Source organism: Phacochoerus africanus, chromosome 7 (genome assembly GCF_016906955.1).
Source record: "Phacochoerus africanus isolate WHEZ1 chromosome 7, ROS_Pafr_v1, whole genome shotgun sequence".
Lineage (NCBI taxonomy): Eukaryota > Metazoa > Chordata > Mammalia > Artiodactyla > Suidae > Phacochoerus > Phacochoerus africanus.
In genome coordinates, this window is record NC_062550.1 from 74,171,086 (window position 1) to 74,192,334 (window position 21,249).

Sequence of the window (21,249 nt, forward strand, 5' to 3'; positions counted from 1 at the left end):
TAAATAATTTTTTTCTTCAAGGAAAACAAGAGAGTGAGCATATTTACATCTCATACTGTAATACAATGATTTTAAATTTATTTTGAATAATTTACTTTTGATTTAAGCAGTTCTCAAGATATGCATTCAGAAAAAAAAAATGTTATTAAGAAGCAGACTTTAAACCAGTCAGGTGGCAACAGATAAAGCAAGTGAAAATGTTAAGAAATCAAATAGCAAATGTAATAATAATTATGCAGTAAAAGGAGCCTTTTGAGGAAGAGAAGAAAAATCTCCTTTTTAAAAATAAGACACACGATAGACAGAAGCAAAGTCATATGACCATAATTTTACCCTGTCTTGCTACCCAGAAGAAAACTCAGCACAGCTTTTAGAAAGGTGTGATTAAAAAGGTGACAAATATTTCTTTTAACTCACAGGTAGCTAGGTAACAGTAAGAGAAAACTAACAGTGAATATAATCTTCAGCTGAAAAGAGAAATGGGATATGAATTTCTGTGAAGTTATAACTTGGACAAGACTTGACATCTTGAAAGCAAAGAGCTACAAAAAAGTGAGGTTTATTTTCTCTCTGAAACTATAATTAGAAAAGTAGGAAAATAAGAATTAACCTAGTTAAGGATTAATGAGAAAATATTTAATTTCAGCTATAGTTAATTTCTTATTTTAAAAGGCACAGTATTTTAAAAATAAGTATTTAGTAATGTTGGTATGGTTAGGATACACACAATTATTTTTTAAACTGTTTAGGAGATCAGTTTTTCAAAAATCTGTACCTCATATCTACATTTCAGGGAAATGATGACATTTTGGCAAATAGTTGCTACTTCTCTAGGGAAAGGGGAAATCTTTTTTTTTTTTTTTTTGTCTTTTCAAGGCCGCATCCACGGCATATGCAGATTCCCAGGCTAGGGCCTACGCCACAGCCCAAGGCAACACTGGATCCTTAACCCTCTGAGCAAGGCCAGGGATCGAACCCGCAATCTCATGGTTCCTAGTCGGATTCGTTTCCCCTGAGCCACGACTGGAACTCAGAAAGGGGAAATCTTACCTGCTTGTGTTTTTCCTTTACCTCAACTTTGCCCATATATTTGCTTTTAATTGGGTCTTTAGTTTTCTCCTAGACCATGGAAATTAAACTCAGTTATCTTTTTACCTCTTTTCTCACAAACTATGGAATTAGACTTTCCAGGTGCAGAGGCTGGTTCTGCTGCTTATTATTAGCTGCATGATTTCAGACAAATTATTTTCCACTCTGCTTTAGTTTTCTCTTGTATAAAATGAGGATAATAATAATAATGCCTACTTCATTAGGTTGTCATGTTAAATAAGCTAACATAGATGCTTTAAACAGTGTTCAACTCATAATATGCACTATTTTTGATACTATTATTATTTATACATTTATATATGTGCTGTAAACATTTTATACTTACTAGTCTTTTAATTACATTCATATCAAACTTTAAACACAAGAACTGTTTTTATCAATTTTTAACCTCTTTCAAATTTAAGTATTAGTATTGTAATCCAAACTTGTAATTCCTGGATTTTTTGTTACTTTAAAATATGCATTTTTTTTCACCTTTCCAGCAAATTCTGTAAGATGAGATAAATTTTTTTAGTGAAGTAAATAAAAATTCATTTTTAAGAAGGTTATGATACTCTGGAATATCAAAAACTAAGATTCACAATTCCTGTTCTCACAATACATGCAGTTCTACTCATCTTTATTTATTTTTTGTCTTTCTAGGGCCACACCCATGGCATATGGAGGTTCCCAGGCTAGGGGCTGAATCAGGAGCGGTAGCCGGCCTACGCCACAGCCACAGCAATGTCAGATCTGAGCCATGGCTGCGACCTACACCACAGCTCATGGCAATGCCGGATCTTTAACCCACTGAGTGAGGTCAGGGATCAAACCTGCCTCCTCATGGATGCTAGTCAGATTCATTTCCACTGAACCACGATGGGAACTTTCTGTTCTACTCATCTTTAAAACACGTTCAGGAGTTCCCATCGTGGCGCACTGGTTAATGAATCTGACTAGGAACCATGAGGTTGCGGGTTCGGTCCCTGCCCTTGCTCAGTGGGTTAACAATCTGGCGTTGCCGTGAGCTGTGGTGTAGGTTGCAGACGCGGCTTAGATCCTGCGTTGCTGTGGCTCTGGTGTAGGCTGGTAGCTACAGCTCGGATTCGACCCCTAGCCTGGGAACCTCCATATGCCGCAGGAGTGGCCCAAGAAATAGCAAAAAAAGACAAAAAAAACCCCCAAAAAACAAAAAACAAACAAAAAAAACACGCTCATAAATAATGGGTAAGAAATAAATCCTAGTTTTTAGTCAAAGAGGGAAGTACCTATCTCATTTAACTTACTTTTGCTAAATGGGGGCACTGATTCTGATCTGCCCCTTGAGTATTAGGGACCTTGCCCCTGGGTTAAGAGTCTCTGTCATAGCAAGAGATATTATCAAGAGGAGTATGCCTCATCCCACATGTGTTGTGAGCAGGAAAAAAAAAAAAAAATGTTGAGAACCGCTAACCTAAATTATTTAAACCTTTTCCAAAGGAACACTCAACTCCTTAGTCACGTCATGAGGGACTTCCCTAAGTGAGAGATGCAAATGACAAGTGACTCTTTGTTTCCTTTACCTCTTATTAGTGTTGAGTCTTGCACTTTTCATGACAAAATATGCCCTCTTTCTTCTTGGACTATTGCTCATATAGTCCAAGAAGAAAGAAACTTCTACAATCACAGTTTTCCAGTCACCTTCTCAGACCACTCTGCTTATTGTCTCTTTAAACCTCTCATTTTCGATCACTGTACCTGGGGACTTCCTGTTCAAAATAACGCCCGTGTATTTGTGAAAGTTATGTTGATCACTGACAATTATCACAAGTTAATGGACCCTTAAAATGTTTAGGTTAAAGGAAGAAATCAATTTTTACTTTGTACTAATTTATCACATTATATAAATAATACGACTAAACGCATTCTGTTCAGTAGAAATCTACCATATTCTTGACATTCTATACCTTTCTTTTAGGCGTGGAATTCATCCAGTACAAGGAAAATGTTCTACATGGCTGCTCTAAGAGCTAGCTTTGCCTATTTGTGAAGAAAGTTTGAATCAGTTTGGGCATATATGCTTTTAGTTGCTGTTCTGCTCAATTTTACTTGATTGTTCCCACTTTGCAGAAATCCATTAGTGATTTTCAAGTCTAAGCCTTCAAGGTTACTATTCTTCTTTTAATGGTAAATATGATTTAAATATAATTTTTAAGGTAATCATAGGCTGGACAGCAGCTGTAAGCAGCCAGGAGAAATGATACTGTGTTATATACAATGGCCAATCCATAGCACAAGCAAGCAAATAAACAAATATAAAGCCTTAAATTATACTGAGTTAAGAAAATAACTCATTTAAATTTTAGAATAACAACCAGCATACTGTTTATACTATAGTCATATGAGACTGAATCTTGAGGCAATGAATATAATCACACATAGACTGACTACACTGTCATATGTCAAGCTATAGCTACTATGCAACAGTGACATAAAATTGCCTTCCTGCTGCACTATGCCAACATACTAATAATCTGATACTGATAGTAATGCATTTATTGAGCAACTAATATGTGGGAGGCCTTATGCTAAGTGATTTGGTACTAAGTGATATCTCATTTAGTTTTTTTTTTTGTCATTTTGCTATTTCTTGGGCCGCTCCCGCGGCATATGGAGGTTCCCAGGCTAGGGGTCGAATCGGAGCTGTAGCCACCAGCCTACGCCAGAGCCACAGCAACGCGGGATCCGAGCCACGTCTGCAACCTACACCACAGCTCACGGCAACGCCAGATTGTTAACCCACTGAGCAAGGGCAGGGACCGAACCCACAACCTCATGGTTCCTAGTCGGATTCGTTAACCACTGTGCCACGACGGGAACTCCTCATTTAGTTTTTATAAACACATTAGCCACATTGTGTACTTAACAGAAAAGGAAATCAAAATTTAAAAGACTTTAATTAACTTACCCCAAAATCAGACAGAAGTATTGGAGACATTACATGAACCCAAATTGATCTCTTATACATTAACCATTACAGTGATATGAAAAGGGGAATAGATCCTACTAGTATTAATTATAATTTGGTCTTTTATGAGAGTAGGTGCATTATAACAGAAAGAGCACGGGGTTTTGGAACCAGAATTCTACTAGTAATTTGGATCTACTGATTTATGACCTATATATTGGTACAAGTTGTTTAACATTCTATCTTGGGCTTCACTGTCCTTACTTATAAACTACTGTAAGGCAAAAAGTGGCCAGTACTTTTTGCAAGATATAAAGATATGTTAATAAAGTGAAGGAATGGGAAAATTGGTCCAAGTGTGCAGAGAGGGCTTTGTGAAAGGCTGTGTACAGTGGAAAATTTCAAAATGGTTTTTATCAGCCCAATGAGGAGGAAGAATATCCTAGGTAAAATGACAAGAGAAAATAAAAACAAGAACTACAAAAATGGATGCTACAAAGACTGTTAATCGTCCTATTTGTCTAGACAAAGTATGTGTGCATGCCTATCTTTGTAGCTAAAGAGGAGAACTGGAGTCAGGCCATGTAGATTCTTTTTTTTTTCCTTTTTTTGGCTTTTTAGGGCCACAACTGGGCACGTGGAAGTTCCCAGGATAGGTGTCGAATTGGAGCTGCAGCTGGCAGTCTGTGCCACAGCCATGGCAATGCCAGATCTGACCCTGCCTGTGACCTATACCACAGCTCTCAGCAACGCCGGATCCATGACCCACTGAGTGAGGCCAGGGATCAAACCCACATCCTCATGGATACTTGTCAGGTTCATTTCCGCTGTACCACAATGGAATTTCCCAGGCCATCTAGATTCTTAAATACTATGTTTGGGTTTTAGAAGCAAATATACAGAATATTTGTTAAGGATTTTAGAATAAGACATTTTAAGATTAAATCATGGCTCTGCTTTTTACTATGTGAGTATGGACACAAGAGGAATTCAGCTTCATTTTTTCTTTTATGAAATATGGTAATGAAAGTATCTGTCTCATAAAGTCAAGGTGAAGTAACATCATAGCTCTTAGCCTGCCAAGCATACAGAACACTTAATAAATGATTACTATTATTATATGAAGATGTTGGATGCCACTTGAGTTGACATAATAATGAAAATTCCACCTACTACCAACTTTCTGTTGAAACTCTGCCACCTTCTACTATTTACAGTCTTAGGCTCTTGCTTTGTCCACTTAAGAAATATGAAATTTCATTCACTGTGTGCAATCTTGATTGGAAATGTAAGAAATTAAAAGCAGTGAAACGGTAAGAGAGCCTAAATAGACCCTATTTTCTGATAATAGTTTAGGCAGGAAAACTAACAGCATTGATTTTGACTGATTATTAACAGCATTGATATTTTCTGATGGTAGGAAGATTGATAATATATCTTACACTGATAAACAAAGTATTTTCATGTCTCTTACTTCCTCTGAGACTCACATCATGGAAAGAGTAAAGATAAAAGAATGTAGAGTCTGGATGTAAGGGAAGGTTCAGAGAGATTTATTGACTTGTTCAATATCAGAGTGACAACAATATAATTTCATAGATCTGGGTCCTATCTCAATATTTTGTCCAATGTAGCATATCCAATTAGAGACTAAATACTTTCATGATCAAGGGAATTTTTGCTTTATAAATAAAATTACCAACAACTGTTGGTTGTCACTAACAACATATTAGTCCCCTTAAAGGAAATCAGTGATGTGAGAAATCCTAACTACCTTCCAAGGGAGAAAGTAATACCAGTTTCCATTAAGCATCATTTAGATGATACCATGAGATATGAAGTTGTCTCTGTTAACTTCGTAAAAATGCATTAGAACAGCAACAGAGCACGCTCTAAGGGACTTCAAATTCATACTTTGCTATAGTAACTTAATTTTTTAGAAACTGTGACCCAGACATTATGGAGAAATTTTTAGAAAAAGTGTAATTACTTGGATCCATAATTATGCTAATGAGGTTAAGGTGAATAACCACACGTCTAATTACAAAAACAAACACCATGGGATTCTTAAATAGATGACCACATCACCATGGTTTTTCTCAGTTGCTTTTAAATTAATTATTCGTGTGTGTGCTTTTTACTCTACCAAGAACATTAGGTCAAAAGTTTAAATCATATTTAATTATCTCCTTAAAAAACTGTCATACAGACATTTCTATTTTAAAATTTAATTTTGCCGACTGATGAAGAACACTGCTTTTATCTTTTTCGAGAATAAATTTTATATTAACAGGTTAACTTATATCATTTTACCTTTCTAACTATTTTAATCATTTTTGTTGTATTTTACTAAGTTCTGTTTTAGTACTGTATTTTATATACATTACCTGATTTAATCTTTACAACAATGCAGAACACTGATATTTAGGAAGCTTGTCCAAGGAATCACAGAGGACAATCCAGGATTTGAACCAAATACTGTCAGATTCCAAATTAGATTCTCTTGCCTATATTATGAGTGAATATATAGGTTATTATTTAGGAGATAATATGAAGTCCATTGTTTGCTCCTTCAAAACTTTTATATCATGTGCTCAAATGGTACCAAGACTTTCCTTCCTTTTCCTATTTAAAAGGTATACTTCGGGAGTTCCCGTCGTGGCGCAGTGGTTAACAAATCCGACTAGGAACCATGAGGTTTCGGGTTCGGTCCCTGCCCTTGCTCAGTGGGTTAACGATCCGGCCGGCGTTGCCGTGAGCTGTGGTGTAGGTTGCAGACGCAGCTCGGATCCCGCGTTGCTGTGCCTCTGGCGTAGGCCGGTGGCTACAGCTCCGATTCAACCCCTAGCCTGGGAACCTCCATATGCCGCAGGAGCGGCCCAAGAAATAGCAACAACAACAACAACAACAAAAAGACAAAAGACAAAGAAATAAATAAAAAATAAAAATAAAAGGTATACTTCACAGTCCTTTTTCTCTTTCTGACATCCTAAAAGATATGGAGACTAAAGTATGCAGAAATTGGTTGATTTAACTCCTTTGTTTCAATGATAAATTTTAATCATATTAATTACTGATTTTTTCTTTCTATTCACTCCTTGAAAAGTTTTAAAGTATATTTTTATTCTAATAGAATTATACATATACATATACACACAATATATATACCAATTATGTTATATTTATCATTTATTATTATACACATTATTTTATGATACTATGTATTGATGCATATATTATTATTTACATATTTTATATAATTTATACATTTATATATAATTGTAAGATCTATTTCTCTACTTTTCTGACATAATCTATGGGGGAAATATAAAAAAAATCTACAACATTTTTGGTTTGTTTCTATTAAGTTTACTTTCCTGAATGTGATTCAGTTGTCTTAAAATATATTTAATCTTTGAGTAGTAAATAATGAATATATAAGCATAATTTAAAAGTCCATTATGTTTCTAGTACCTAATTTTACTAAAGATCTCAATGATATTTTCTGGTAATCGTAAGGTTAGAAAAGACACATTAATATTTCTGCTTTATATTTGGATACTTATTTTAGGCCCTGTTACTTCACATGCATCTCATAGAAAACCAACTGACTAAATTAAATGAAACCTGAGACTCCTGATTTCAGTTTAAGTTGTTCAATTACAAATCAGACCTGAGCTTGGTGGATGCAAACTCTTACATTTGGAATGGATAGGCAATGGGTCCTACTGTACAGCACAGGAAACTGTGTATGACTGGGTCCCTTTGCTGTACAACAAAAATTGAATAAACACTGTCAATCAACTATACTTTAATTAAAAACAAAACAAAACAAAAAAAGCAGACCTGACGTGGGCTCTTTACAACGAACGAAATAAATAATTTTCATTACTTCTTACCTGCACAATGTCCCTTTCAGCATATCTTCCTCTGGAGGAAACTCTTACATCATCTCCATCCAATTCAACCATTGCTTGAAAATAAAATAGAATCATTATTTAGTGTGTTTTAGCCCTGTACTAAAACAAGGTAGGCAATAAAGAAATCAAGATGTGTGAAAGCAATATGTCCCATGTATTGCTTGCGGATCCTCTCATCTCCCCAGTGATTTCTTCCACAAAATTTGACTGAGTGCAAATTTGACAAGTGGAGAAAGCAAGCTAAGACCTCATGTGACCCTTTGAAAAGTGAGGAGGGCCTATGCCGTGCAGAGGTCTCCCCATTCCAAAGGTTCTCAACTCCGGGTTATAAGCTGACATGGCTGACTGAGCAAGTGATGCCAATTCATTCTATTTTAATTTTTTCCTTTTAATTTAAGAAACTTGGCACTATTCAGTAAGAATTTTCAATAACAACTTGAACTTTACTGTCTTTGAGACTACAACAAAGCTCTATGATCATACTGTCTATAATCTATTTTTGAATAGATTTAAAAACAAAGAGGCATTTGTTCTGCCCTTACAGTGATTGGATGAAGTATGCTTTTTCTGAAGTATGGCTTTTTTTTTTTGGCTGGTTAAAAATAATTTTGACATTACATATATCAACTGTCCTGTTGTATCACAGCACAGTTATATCAATGCTGTGATATAACAGGACAGTTGGTGACACAGTAATGTTATGCTGCAATTAAGAACACTTTTCAGACACCATCAAACTCCTAGAAGAAAACATAGGCAAAACACTCTCTGACATCAACATCATGAATATTTTCTCAGGTCAGTCTCCCAAAGCAATAGAAAATAGAGCAAAAATAAACCCATGGGACCTCATCAAACTGAAAAGCTTTTGCACAGCAAAGGAAACCCAAAAGAAAACAAAAAGATAACTTACAGAATGGGAGAAAATAGTTTCCAATGATGCAACCAACAAGGGCTTAATCTCTAGAATATATAAGCAACTTATACAACCCAACAGCAAAAAAGCTAATCAATCAATGGAAAAATGGGCAAAAGACCCGAATAGACTGTTCTCCAAAGAAGATATACAGATGGCCAGCAAGCACATGAGGAAATGCTCAACATCGCTGATCATAAGAGAAATGCAAATCAAAACTACCATGAGATACCACCTCACACCAGTCAGAATGGCCATCATTAATAAATCCACATATAGCAAGTGTTGGAGGGGTTGTAGAGAGAAGGGAGCCCTCCTGCACTGTTGGTGGGAATGAAAACTGGTACAGCCACTATGGAGAACCGTTTGGAGATACCTTAGAAATCTATACATAGAACTTCCATATGACCCCGCAGTCCCACTCTTGGGCATCTATCCGGACAAAACTCTACTTAAAAGAGACACATGCACCCTCATGTTCATTGCAGCACTATTCACAATAGCCAGAACATGGAAACAACCCAAATGTCCATTGACAGAGGATTGGATTCAGAAGAGGTGGTATATATACACAATGGAACACTACTCAGCCATAAAAAAGAATGACATAATGCCATTTGCAGCAACATGGATGGAACTAGAGAATCTCATACTGAGTGAAATGAGCCAGAAAGACAAAGACAAATACTATATGATATCACTTATAACTGGAATCTAATATCTAGCACAAATGAACATCTCCACAGAAAAGAAAATCATGGACTTGGAAAATAGACTTGTGGCTGCCTGATGGGAGGGGCTGGGGGAGGGAGTGGTAGGGATCAGGAGCTTGGGCTTATCAGACACAACTTAGAATAGATTTACAAGGAGATCCTGCTGAGTAGCATTGAGAACTATGTCTAGATATTCATGTTGCAACAGAACAAAGGGTGGGGAAAAAAAATGTATACATGTAAGGATAACTTGATCCCTTTGCTGTACAGTGGGAAAATAAATTTAAAAAAAATAATAAAAATAAAATAAAATAAAAGCAGTTGGAATAGAAAAAAAAAAAATAGGTAAGTCTTGGAGTTCCCTGGTGGCTCAGTGGGTTATGGAGCCAGTGTTGTCACTGTAGTAGCATGGGTTTGATCCTTAGCCCCAGGAACCTCTGCATTCTATGATCATGCCCCCACCCCCAAATTGATAGTGGGTCTGGCACTTTATACTATGACTGGCATTCTAGAGAGTTGGTGAAAAATTTTTAACAAATCTCTTCTTTAAATCAATTGTGTGAAGTTTTAAACTACCAACTTTCTAGTGTTTTGAAATATCACAGAATTGATATGAATGAGAAAATTTTTATTTAATAAACCTAATTTAAATAAAATAAAATAAAATAAAAGATTATCTTCCTTATACTCCTTTTGGAAATGAACAGCTTAAAATTGAAAAGCCTGGGGTTCTTTCCCTGTGCTTCTCCCTCACTTGATTAAGCACCCGAACACAATCAACTGTGAGTTAAAGACTCTAGGCACCTGATGTTTTTCAGGAACTTTCCTAGTTTGTTCTAGTCTCTGACCAATATGACCTTTTCATAAGAATTCTTATTCTAGAAAAAGTCAAGATGTGATAACCCAGAAGACCACTACCAAGATCACCCTGAGAGATTCTGACATCAGCTTTGATGACTAAGATTCCCCAAAAGAAAGAATTCATGTTTTCCCAATCTTAATTCATATCCAAAACCCTGTTTTTGTCCTTTTATACTATATCCTCCCACCCCTGTAATTCTTCTCCAAGGGAGGGCACAGTATTTTAAGGCATTAGCCTGCTGTGTCCTCCTTTGCCTGGGAAAGCAATAAAAGTCTGTTTTTTTTTTTTTCCCTTTGCCAAAAAAAAAAAAAAGAACACTTTTCAGAGTTTAATGTGTTCAGTGAGAATTTTCTAAATAACTACTTAAATGAGGAATACTATTTTTTTTTTTGGTCTTTTTGGGGCTGCACCCACAGCATATATTAGTTCCCAAGCCTAATTTGTACTTAGAGTAGGAATTCTCTTCCTGATAGTTCATTTTGTACACACATGATATTCACCAGACTCCAGAGAACCACTTTCAATTTATGTTTACTTTTCCGCTCTTCAAAAAACATTAGTCAGTCAGAATACAATCCTCACCTTTTCACTGTTTTCTTCAGTGCTTGGATAATGCATTTGGGTTAAAAAGATTGTGCTTTTCCACTCTATTTAAATTTTTTAAATTAAGGTTTAATTGATGAATAACATATTTTTTTAGGTATTCAACATAAGGAGTCATATTTGAAATGATTACCACACTAAGTCTAGTTGACCATTCATGGTTACATTTTTTTTTTCTTGTGATGGGAACTTTTAAGATATATTCTCTTAGCGACCTTCATCTATGCAATATGGTATTTTCAACTACACTCTTCACACTGTTCATCATATCCCCATGACTTATTTATTTTATAACAGGAAGAGTATACCTTTTGATTTCCTTCACCCATTTTGCCCACCACCAACCCTGGCAAGCTTTTGGCAACCAACCACCAATCTGTTCTCTAAGTCTGTGAGCTTGTTATTTTTCAAACATGGTTTAAAATTTTACTTTTCTACGCATGTCCAGGCATCAATGTCCTGGCTGAAACATTGCCAGTACACAAAACTGAGAGTGAGCCACCATCCAATAATCTGCTTATATATACAACATATGTCATAATTTAGTAAAATGTGTATATTACCAATTATAAGATAAACAACTTATTTGAAATACAAAGGAACTATTTTTTCTCTCCTACTTATTAGGGATCTAAATAAGAAAACTCATTCTACTCAAATATTTTCAATAGTTAATTCCCCTTTTTTTAATCTAGGTTTGTTTTCAAAATTTTCCTTTTACTTTGAAGACATAAATGTATATTGATGGTGACATGCTAGCAATTGCAGAAACTTCTCTTTTACTATCTGATTTGCTAGTAACTCATAATGATTACCCTCTACTCACTCTAAAAGGAAATAAAAATTAGATGATCATCTGGGCCTCACTTTCCATAACCCTCTCCAATCTCCATTGGCTTTTGTGAATGTTTCATTCCAATTAAAGAAAATGACAGTTATTCAGGCAAGGATGTACTAGAATGAGCTCCTATAAAATATCTCCTACTTTTCAGCATATCCTTTGGACTAAAAGGCTGCAGGTAGCAGAATTGGAGGCTACACTTTTGAGAACAAGGAGAAAAGAAATGGCGTGTAAGTAGTGGAAGGGGAATGGTCACTCTTGTTTCTCTGATCAACTGGATCAACTGGATCATCTGGTCCTCAAGGAGTCTGAAATTGTAAGGCCCAGTGTCCCACCAGTATCCCTCTCTGGAAAAAAAAAAAAAAAAGATGTATAAGAGATGTTCCTACACTTTTTTCTGGCTCTGGGAGACAAAACCATGTTGGAACCCCTTCTATTTCTCCCCTTTTCCTCACATGGATCAAGTGGGTAACCAGATGCTGCTTTAATTTGACTTTTTGCCTTTTAAAGGATAAAGAAATCTACTTTGAGGAATCTTATTTCCTAATGAAGAGGAATGAAAAATCAATGGGTGGAAATTATACAGGAAGTTTTAAATTGTTCTTATTAAAATATAGAAACAAGGCATTGAAATACTCAATCTAATAGTTTATTCATAGTTCCTTTACCTTCAAAGAATGGATGGCAAAGTTATGCATTTCTTACCCATGAAAACCTCCTGGTTAAAAATGTGTACAGTTGGGAGTTCCCGTTGTGGCACAGTGGTAACCAACCCAACTGGTATACATGAAGACGCGGGTTTGATCCCTGGCCTCTCTCAGTGGGCTGGGGGTCCGGTGTTGCTGTGAGCTGTGGCATGGGTTGCAGACATGGCTAGGTTCCCATGTTGCAGTGGCTGTGGTGGAGGTGGCAGCTGCAGCTCTGATTTGACCCCTAGCCTGGGAACTTCCACAAGCCCTGGGTGCGGCCTTAAAAAACAAAAATAAGACAAAAAAAATGTGTAGAGTTGGATTTATTTGGTTTACTGATAAAATCTGCAAGTTTTATTTCAGTCTTTTCCTAGGTCAATATATCTCTGCGCTCTGTAAGCTTACTTATGGTAGCTGTGGAAGGGTTGAGAAAAAGGCTCTTCCGATAGGACAGCAGCAACTTGAATGTAAGTCAGAAATTTCCTTCCATCAAGGTGAAAGCAGAAACCAGGCACTGCAGGCCCTAATGCCCTGTTCACAGCTTGCCAGAGGGAAGTTTCACTTTAACTCCTAGGATGGAATTGTATGGGACGGCAACTTTCCTCTTTGTCTATAATCTTCATTCCTTTTTCCACATGAAAAGAGGAGTGATTCACAGGATGACTAAGATTGGGAGATGGAACTGAACTTGAATTTCTCCCTATCCACAGGTTGAAGGCAACCTTTATCTTGGCATGCTTAATGCGCAAGGCTCTGTCCCTGTACAGAGGTCCTTAATCTTCAAGGATAGAAGTAGTGAGAAGTCACGAATTAACCAAAATTCTTCAAGTCTGCTTTACTAGGAATAAATCTTTTATTATGATCTCTGTCTGAGTGATTCCTGCATGCTTTATTTTTAGTTAAGTCAAGAGTAGAGAGGGAAATGATGAATTATCATAACTCAGTAGCCTGACACATTTCACTGGGGACAAAAGAAGTGAATAAACAGGTATGGCAGTTGTATGAGGGTAGGACTCAAATAGCTGTGCCTGCTGCTCTGAATAAAAATATATGACCAGAAATATATACCAGTAAGGGGTAATGGCTCCATATTCACACACACGTGTGTGTGTGTGAGGGCTCTTGAGGAACAAGTGACTGAGGTCATACATCTAACAGTGGCCTTCCATAGGCGTCTGAGAGACTTGGGATATACCCAAGGAGAAGTACATACATGAGAAGCAAAAGCAACTAGTAACCGAAGAAGAAATCATGAGTTATTCTGACCCAGCATTTTGATAAAATTTGTGAACTGCAATCTATCACTGCTAGACAGATGATTATGTCCTCAAAGTGTTGACAAGAAAGCCATAGCGTTCCTGATTCCAGAGCAGTATCACAGATTCATGCCTGATGGGCAATGCAAACAGATGTAAATATTCAGAAAGAGAGACAATGTTAGCAGAAGCAGCAGCAGTCAGGACTAAATGACTTTGGCTTTAGCAACTGGAAGATTATAATGGTGCAAAGGGTGACCAGCCAAGAATGGAATCAAAGGAAAGAATTTCCAGGATCAACAATACAACTTCCTGTGCTGTTTTCTGAGACTGAGAGATCTATACCATCCTTATGGAGGAGGCACTGGTGGTTAAACAAGACTCATCCTAATTATCCACTTATGTGCCTAAATTAACCTGGAACACACCAAAAGTTGTTCCAAATATTCTAAAATCATTCTTATTTCTAAAGTCCCAAGCTAAATACTGTTATTATTAATGTAAAAACACCTGAACCAGGTGAATGTTCTGTGGTCATGCAGTTGCTGTGCAGTTCCCCTAGAGTAATTCATCAGGTGACTAGAAGCCGACTATCTTTAGAGTTTACCCAGATCACTAGTTATTCAAACACCATCACTCTAATTACCATTTGAAGAAGGCTTGACCCCAAGCAGGAAACTATCCAATAAGTAAATTTAGCATAACTATATAAAGTCTCATTAAATTTCTGATGGTCAGTTCCATTTTCATTTTACTTTGCTCTTTCATATGACAGAAGTTAAATGTAAATATATATATATATATATATATATATATTTTTTTTTTTTTTTCCCTTCTTATTATGGCTATACCTGTGGCATATGGAAGTTTCTAGGATAGGGGTGGAGTCAGCTGCAGCTGCCAGCCTATGCCACAGCCACAGCAACACTGGATCCAAACCACATCTGTGATCTATGTCACAGCCTGAGGCAATGTTGCATCCTTAACTCACTGAGTGAGGCCAGGGATCAAACCTGCATCCTCACGGACGCTATGTAGGGTTCTTAACCTGCTGATCGACAAAGGGAACTCCAGAACTTACACAGTTTTAAAGATAATTCCTATCAATTATCCAAGGTCTGAAAATTCATTAAAGTAATATGTTTGTGTTAATATTTTTATTTCACAACCTAGTGGTTTATTAATTTAGTGCTCATCCTTAAAAGCTTTTAGTGAATCCAAAGAGTGTTTTGCCTTGAGGACAAAAACTCAATTTATCACTCAGTCTTAAGGAATATTTTGAGGTATAAACCATCTCTAATGAAATGGAAAGATACATGTTGAATTAATCTATATTAGAGAGATAAAGTCCTACACAGAAAACATTCTTAAATTTGTTCACCTTAATAGGCTCGTCATGAGATAGCTATATTTATGTGTATATGTACATGGACATTATATACAAATTCACAGACACATTCACATTCTTATATGCAAAAAAGAGTGATAGAAACCTAAGTGCATGATGAGTCTTAAATAAGCTTCCAATGAATACTACTGAAATTTTATTACTCACCATCAAATTCTGCTGGTCCAACACCTACTATGATTATTGACATTGGAAGTTTTGAAGCCTTCAAAAAAGAATACACAATTAGTTCATAAACAAAAAATTGAATTGAGAAATAAATAAAAATTAGAAAGAAAATGGGTTTTGATACTTTTTCATGGATGTTCATTAAAATAATTTCAAACATACTTAAACACAGAATAATATATTTGATTCCATTCTTATCCTTTCTGAACTTGTACATCTGCTAATTCAGTGAGATGTTCTTCAGGTAAGACCAGCCTCAGATTAAAAAACAAGTACCAACTATGATGGAAAAAATAAAAATCATTAAAAAAAAAGAAGTATTGAGCATCTGCTTTCAATTGCTATTTTTAGACAAATTTTCCTAAGCTGACTCTGGGTACTTCTGGTCTTTTTTTTATGTTGTTTCTTCTCTCAGAAATCTTTTAGTTGTTTAAAGGGAAAAAAGGTATCATATTTGTGAAAAAGTAGACCCTATTCTATTTCATTTATAGCTAAGGTTAGGAAAAGCAATTTTCATAGTAAATGAGTGAATACAAAGGATAATTACAGAGTTATTATTAGTATGATTAAATAATCTTATGGTAAGAATATGAGATCCACCAACAGATAAATGGAACAGTACAGCAAACATATCTTCAGTTGTGAAGGTCACTGAATTATGAATAACTGTTCCTCAGTGCATGTCCTGTTTGTTTAAATCCAAATTACCAAATTCAAATTTTAAAGTGCACGGTAATCCTACTGGTCAGAGTGTAAAATAAACCAAGACAAATTCAACCCAAGTGTGTCTAGTTAAAAACAAATAAATGTGTAAGACTTTACCTCTCTTCCTTTTTGTGTTAGGTTTTGCTAAGCATAAATCTATAAACATTTGATTTTTTTCCCACATGTAACAAATTTTTTCTCACAATGAATGGCTAATTATATTTTCCCTATGCTATTGATAGTTATGAGGTATGATACCATTCATGCAACCCATTTTTACAAATGTCTACTTGGTTTCAAACATTGCTAAATTTGAATATAGTTAAGTTTGTGCCAAAAATATATAGGTAAAGTAATGTCTGTGCCAAACATTGCTAAACCTGAATATAAGTACGTAAAAACAGGCATAATCTTATAGATTACAGTCTAGTAAAAATAGATTTTATGGATTCTAGTGTAATAGAGAGGATAGTCAATCAATCATAAATGACCCATAATTAGGAATTATAATGAGAAGAATGGTTTTTAAATCAATGCTACTCCCTAGTCAGTTCTATAACAATAGAAACCAGCAGTTTTCCTATAACTGAAATGTAAATACTAAGAACTATTCTGTACAAGTTGTAAGACTGAATCCCAGTCATCAAACTAATATTAAGAACTATTCTGTACAAATTATAAGACTGAATCCAAGTACATCAAACTAATAGAGGCAATCACATTCATGCACAATGAATGTGATGCTGTTATCTCATTTACTCTTGATTTTATTTTGAAAATAACTTTGTTACAACCCGATTATTCAGACCCCTTAGCTTAGCCTTCTGAATGAATGATACACATGTGTGTAAACTGTCTAGATAAGGCTAATAACCCAATCCGTTGCACAGGCATGGACATTTTGTTTCATTGTTAAGTCAACTAAAGTAGACTCTGGCCCCAATCTAAGCAGCACCATGCATTCATTTAGCCAGTTCAACACCGAATGACTCCTACTCACATTAACTATGGACTCCTTAGTTTGAGCCATATCTGAAATAACACCATCTGTTACAATCAGGAGCACAAAATATTGGGAGCCATCCTTTACAGAAGAAGCATATCTGAAAGACAATTAAAAGGTAAAGAACACCACAGAAAATAAAACCATTCTCTCCTCTACCTGATAGTTGCTAAATATAATCTGGAATAGTCAATAAACATTTTAATCTCAAGAAAATATTTAAACATATGTTAGGAGCTTATATTACGCAAATTCTCAAACATACCTTTTTCTTAAATAACACACTAGAATAACGGCAACATTACTGCATTCTGGCACATGGGAATGCCTGGCTGCCTTAGAAATTCATTCACTAATACAAGGTGAGCTGGATGGTATGTTAGCACAGAGGAATGGATCCACCTTTTGGAAACAGACATCCTGGCTAAGCAACACAATGTGTGTATGATCTTCAGCATAAGTTACATATGCTATCTGAACTTTACCTTTAAAATCAAGATAACACAGCTTTGTATTGTTAACAAAGAAACTGCATGTATGGTAACATATATATACAATTATATAACTGGTAGATTGTATATGGTAGATTTATATAAGTGATTATGATTTTTGTTTTGGAACTGGGCAGAAGTGATGGTTGCACAACATTGGGAATATGCTGAATGTCACTGAATTACACTCTTTAAAATGATTTAGTTTGATCTTTTATGAATTTCACCTGAATAAAAAATGCAACAGAACAAATATTTTTTGATATCACTATTGTGTAAGTTTGAGTACGTTAAATTCATGAAAGATGGGGAAGAATTATAGCAAAGACAAAAATTAGGTGTGTAATGAGAACATATTCTAGTACTTGTTTTCTGTACTCCAGTGCAGAATTCTTACCAAATAATACTCAGAAATTTAGAGGGGAATTTTATGACTATGTTCTACTTTATTTTTTTTTCTACTGTGTTCTATCTTATGGGTATCTAGATTATATTCTTCTTAGAATAACTTTTATGCTTTTTAGTACATAACTAGTATGCTGGTCATATCTGGTAATAAACAAGAATTATGGTGTTTTTAGGACATGGATAGTTAACAAGAAGGCTTTGGTCTACTCTCATAAAAATCATCAAGTGAATCACAAAAAAACTGGTTTCAAGAAAACGTGCATTGATTACCAATGAAATTCCTTCAGTACCTGATGGATTCTAAACAACAATATTTGAACAGATTGGGGATAAACCCATAGCATAATATGTCAGGGCCAAATATTTCTTGTAAAGCAGAATAACTATTTGAACAAGAAAAATATTTACAACTTTGCTACAGACAAGTGAAACTAATAATTGCTCATGCTGTTAATAAAATTATTGGTAATTTTATTACCTGATGAAGAAAATATTGTAAGTGGCATGTTCATATACGGTGGAACCAGTTCAAATAGCATTTCATTTGTTCTATAACATACAGTCAAAAACGTTCTGACAGAGTGTTCCTATCGTGGCTCAGTGGGTTAAGAATCCAACTAGTATCCATGGGGATGCAGGTTTGATCCCTGGCCTCGCTCATTGAGTTAAGGATCTGGCATTGCTGTGAGCTGTGGTTAGGCTGGCAGCTGCAGCTCAGATTTGACCCCTAGCCTGGGAACTCCATATGCTGCAGGTGTGGCCCTAAAAAAAAAGAAAAGAAAAAAAAAGAAAAAAAAGTGCTCCCTCAGTATAAAACAATTGATATTGGGTATTGATGAATTTGTATTAATTTTATGGTTAAACAAAAACAATAGAAAATCCAAAGCAGGCCTGAACCTATTTCGTGCTTAATTTTTTTTCTTAAGAAAAGTAGAATAATCTCCCTTAGGAATTCATTTTTCAATTTTTAATACCCATTGTTTTTAAAAAGCATTTCTTACTGTGTTTAAAAACATAGGTTTTATATTTCATATGATTAATGGGAGGTCATAAATAGCTGTGAGAAAAGTTTTTATGAGTACAACAGTATGGCTTTTATGCTTTTCTTACTAAATGATGCTCTTAAAATGATGAGAAGCAATATGGTAAGTTGAGTATCAAGCAGTGTTATAAATACTACCTCAAGTGGCTTAACCGATCCTTTTTTTGGTATTTACTTTTTATTTCTCTTTCAACACTTCTCGTTACCTATGGAGAAAGTCTCAGTTGTTATTACTATGTCTTTGTTTTCCCACAGCTTTATTGAGGTATAATTGGTATACAAAAATGGCACATAATTAATATATATAAGTTGATGAGTTTGGACATATGTATACATTCAAGTTACCATCAAAACAATCAAGGTCATAAACATATCCATTATCTCTATTTCCCTTCTGCCTGTGCATGTGTGCGTGCGTGTGTGTGTGTAGAACACTTAACATGAAATCTACGCTCATGTTTTTAAGTGCACAATAACTTATTGTTAACTAGAGGCACACTGTCATACAGCAGAGCTCCAGAGTTTACTCATCTTGTGTATCTGCAACTTTATACTCGCTGAACATCTACTCTACATATCCCTTCCCCCATTCTCTGGTAAGCACCATTCCATTACGTACTTCTGTGTGTTTGACTATTTTAGATGCCTCATCTGTGAGGAATCATAATATCTGTCCTTCTGTGACTAACTTATTTCACTTCGCATAATGTCATCCAGATCCATCCATATTGTTGCAAGTAGTAGAATTTTTTTTTAAGTCTGAATAATATCTCATTGTATGTATATTCCATATTTTTGTCGATTACACATGTTGATAGATACTTGTGTTGTTTCTCCATTTCGGTGTTACGAATAATGCTGCAGACATCTCTTCCAGATTCTGATTTTCAATTCTTTTCGATATATACTCAGAAGTGGAACTGCCGGTAGCTCAATTTCTATTTTTTGAGGAATCTCTACACTGCTTGTTACAGCACCTAACCAATTTACATTCCCAACAACAGTGCACAAGGGTTCCACTTTTTCCATATTCTCACCAACATCTTTTATCTGTTGACTTTTTAAGAATAGCCATCCTAACAGGTGTGAGGTTATAGCTCATTGTGCTGGTATCTGCATTTCCCTGATGATTAGCAATTTGCATGTACTTATGGGCATTTGTATGTTCTTTGGAGAAATGTCTGTGCAAGTCCTCTATTTTTAAAAAATCAGGAGTTCCCGTCGTGGCGCAGTGGTTAGCGAATCCGACTAGGAACCATGAGGTTGCGGGTTCGATCCCTGCCCTCGCTCAGTGGGTTAACGATCCGGCGTTGCTGTGAGCTGTGGTGTAGGTTGCAGATGTGGCTCGGATCCCGTGTTGCTGTGGCTCTGGCATAGAGCTGGTGGCTACAGCTCTAATTCGACCCCTAGCCTGGGAACCTCCATATGCCGCAGGAGTGGCCCAAGAAATAGCAAAAAGACAAAAAAAAAAATCAGCTTATTTGTTTTTTGCTATTGAATTGTAGGAACTCCTTACATTATTTTGGAAATTAACCCTTTAACAGATATATAGTTCACAAATAGTTTCTCGAGTTCGATAGGTTGCATTTTCATTTTGTTGATAGTTTATGCTGTGTAGAAGTTGTTCTTCTTGATGCAGTCCCAGTTGTTGATTTTTGCTTTTGTTGTTTGTGCTTTTGGTGTCATACGCAAGAAACCACTGCCAAGACCAATGTAAAAAATCTTTCCCCGGAGTTCCTGTGGTGGCTCAGCAGTTAACAAACCTGACTAGTGTCCATGAAGACTCAGGTTTGATCCCTGGTCCTGCTCAGTAGGTTAAGGATCTGGTGTTGCCATGAGCTGTGGTGTAGGTTGCAGACACAGCTCAGATCCCTCCTTGCTGTGGCTGTGGTGTAGGCTGGCAGCTACAACTCTGATTTGACCCCTAGCCTGGGAACCTCCACATGGGTGTGGCCCTAAAAAGACAAAAGAAAAAAAAATCTTTCCCCCTATGTTTTCTTCTAGAAGTTTTACAGTTTCATGTTTTAGGTTTAAGTGTTTAATCTATTCTAAGTTAATTTTTGTAAGTCGTAAAGAGAAGGATCTAATTTCATTATTTTGAATGTAGATATCCAGTTTTATAAACACAATTTACTGAGGAAATTATCCTTTCCTCATTGTGTATACTTAATACCCTTTTCAAAGATCA

General features: G+C 35.8%; 1 protein-coding gene across 1 annotated transcript in view; it reads right to left on the bottom strand.

The window, feature by feature from the left end:
* The window catches only part of CPNE8 (copine 8), a 266,575-nt gene that overhangs the window by 3,531 nt on the left and 241,795 nt on the right, over positions 1-21,249 (bottom strand). Inside the window, exons 17-19 of the mRNA XM_047787960.1 lie at positions 17,118-17,220; positions 15,392-15,449; positions 7,936-8,009 (exon numbers count right to left, since the gene is read on the bottom strand). Of these exons, the coding sequence (XP_047643916.1) occupies positions 7,936-8,009; positions 15,392-15,449; positions 17,118-17,220 (235 nt within the window). The remainder of the gene's footprint in view (positions 1-7,935; positions 8,010-15,391; positions 15,450-17,117; positions 17,221-21,249) is intronic.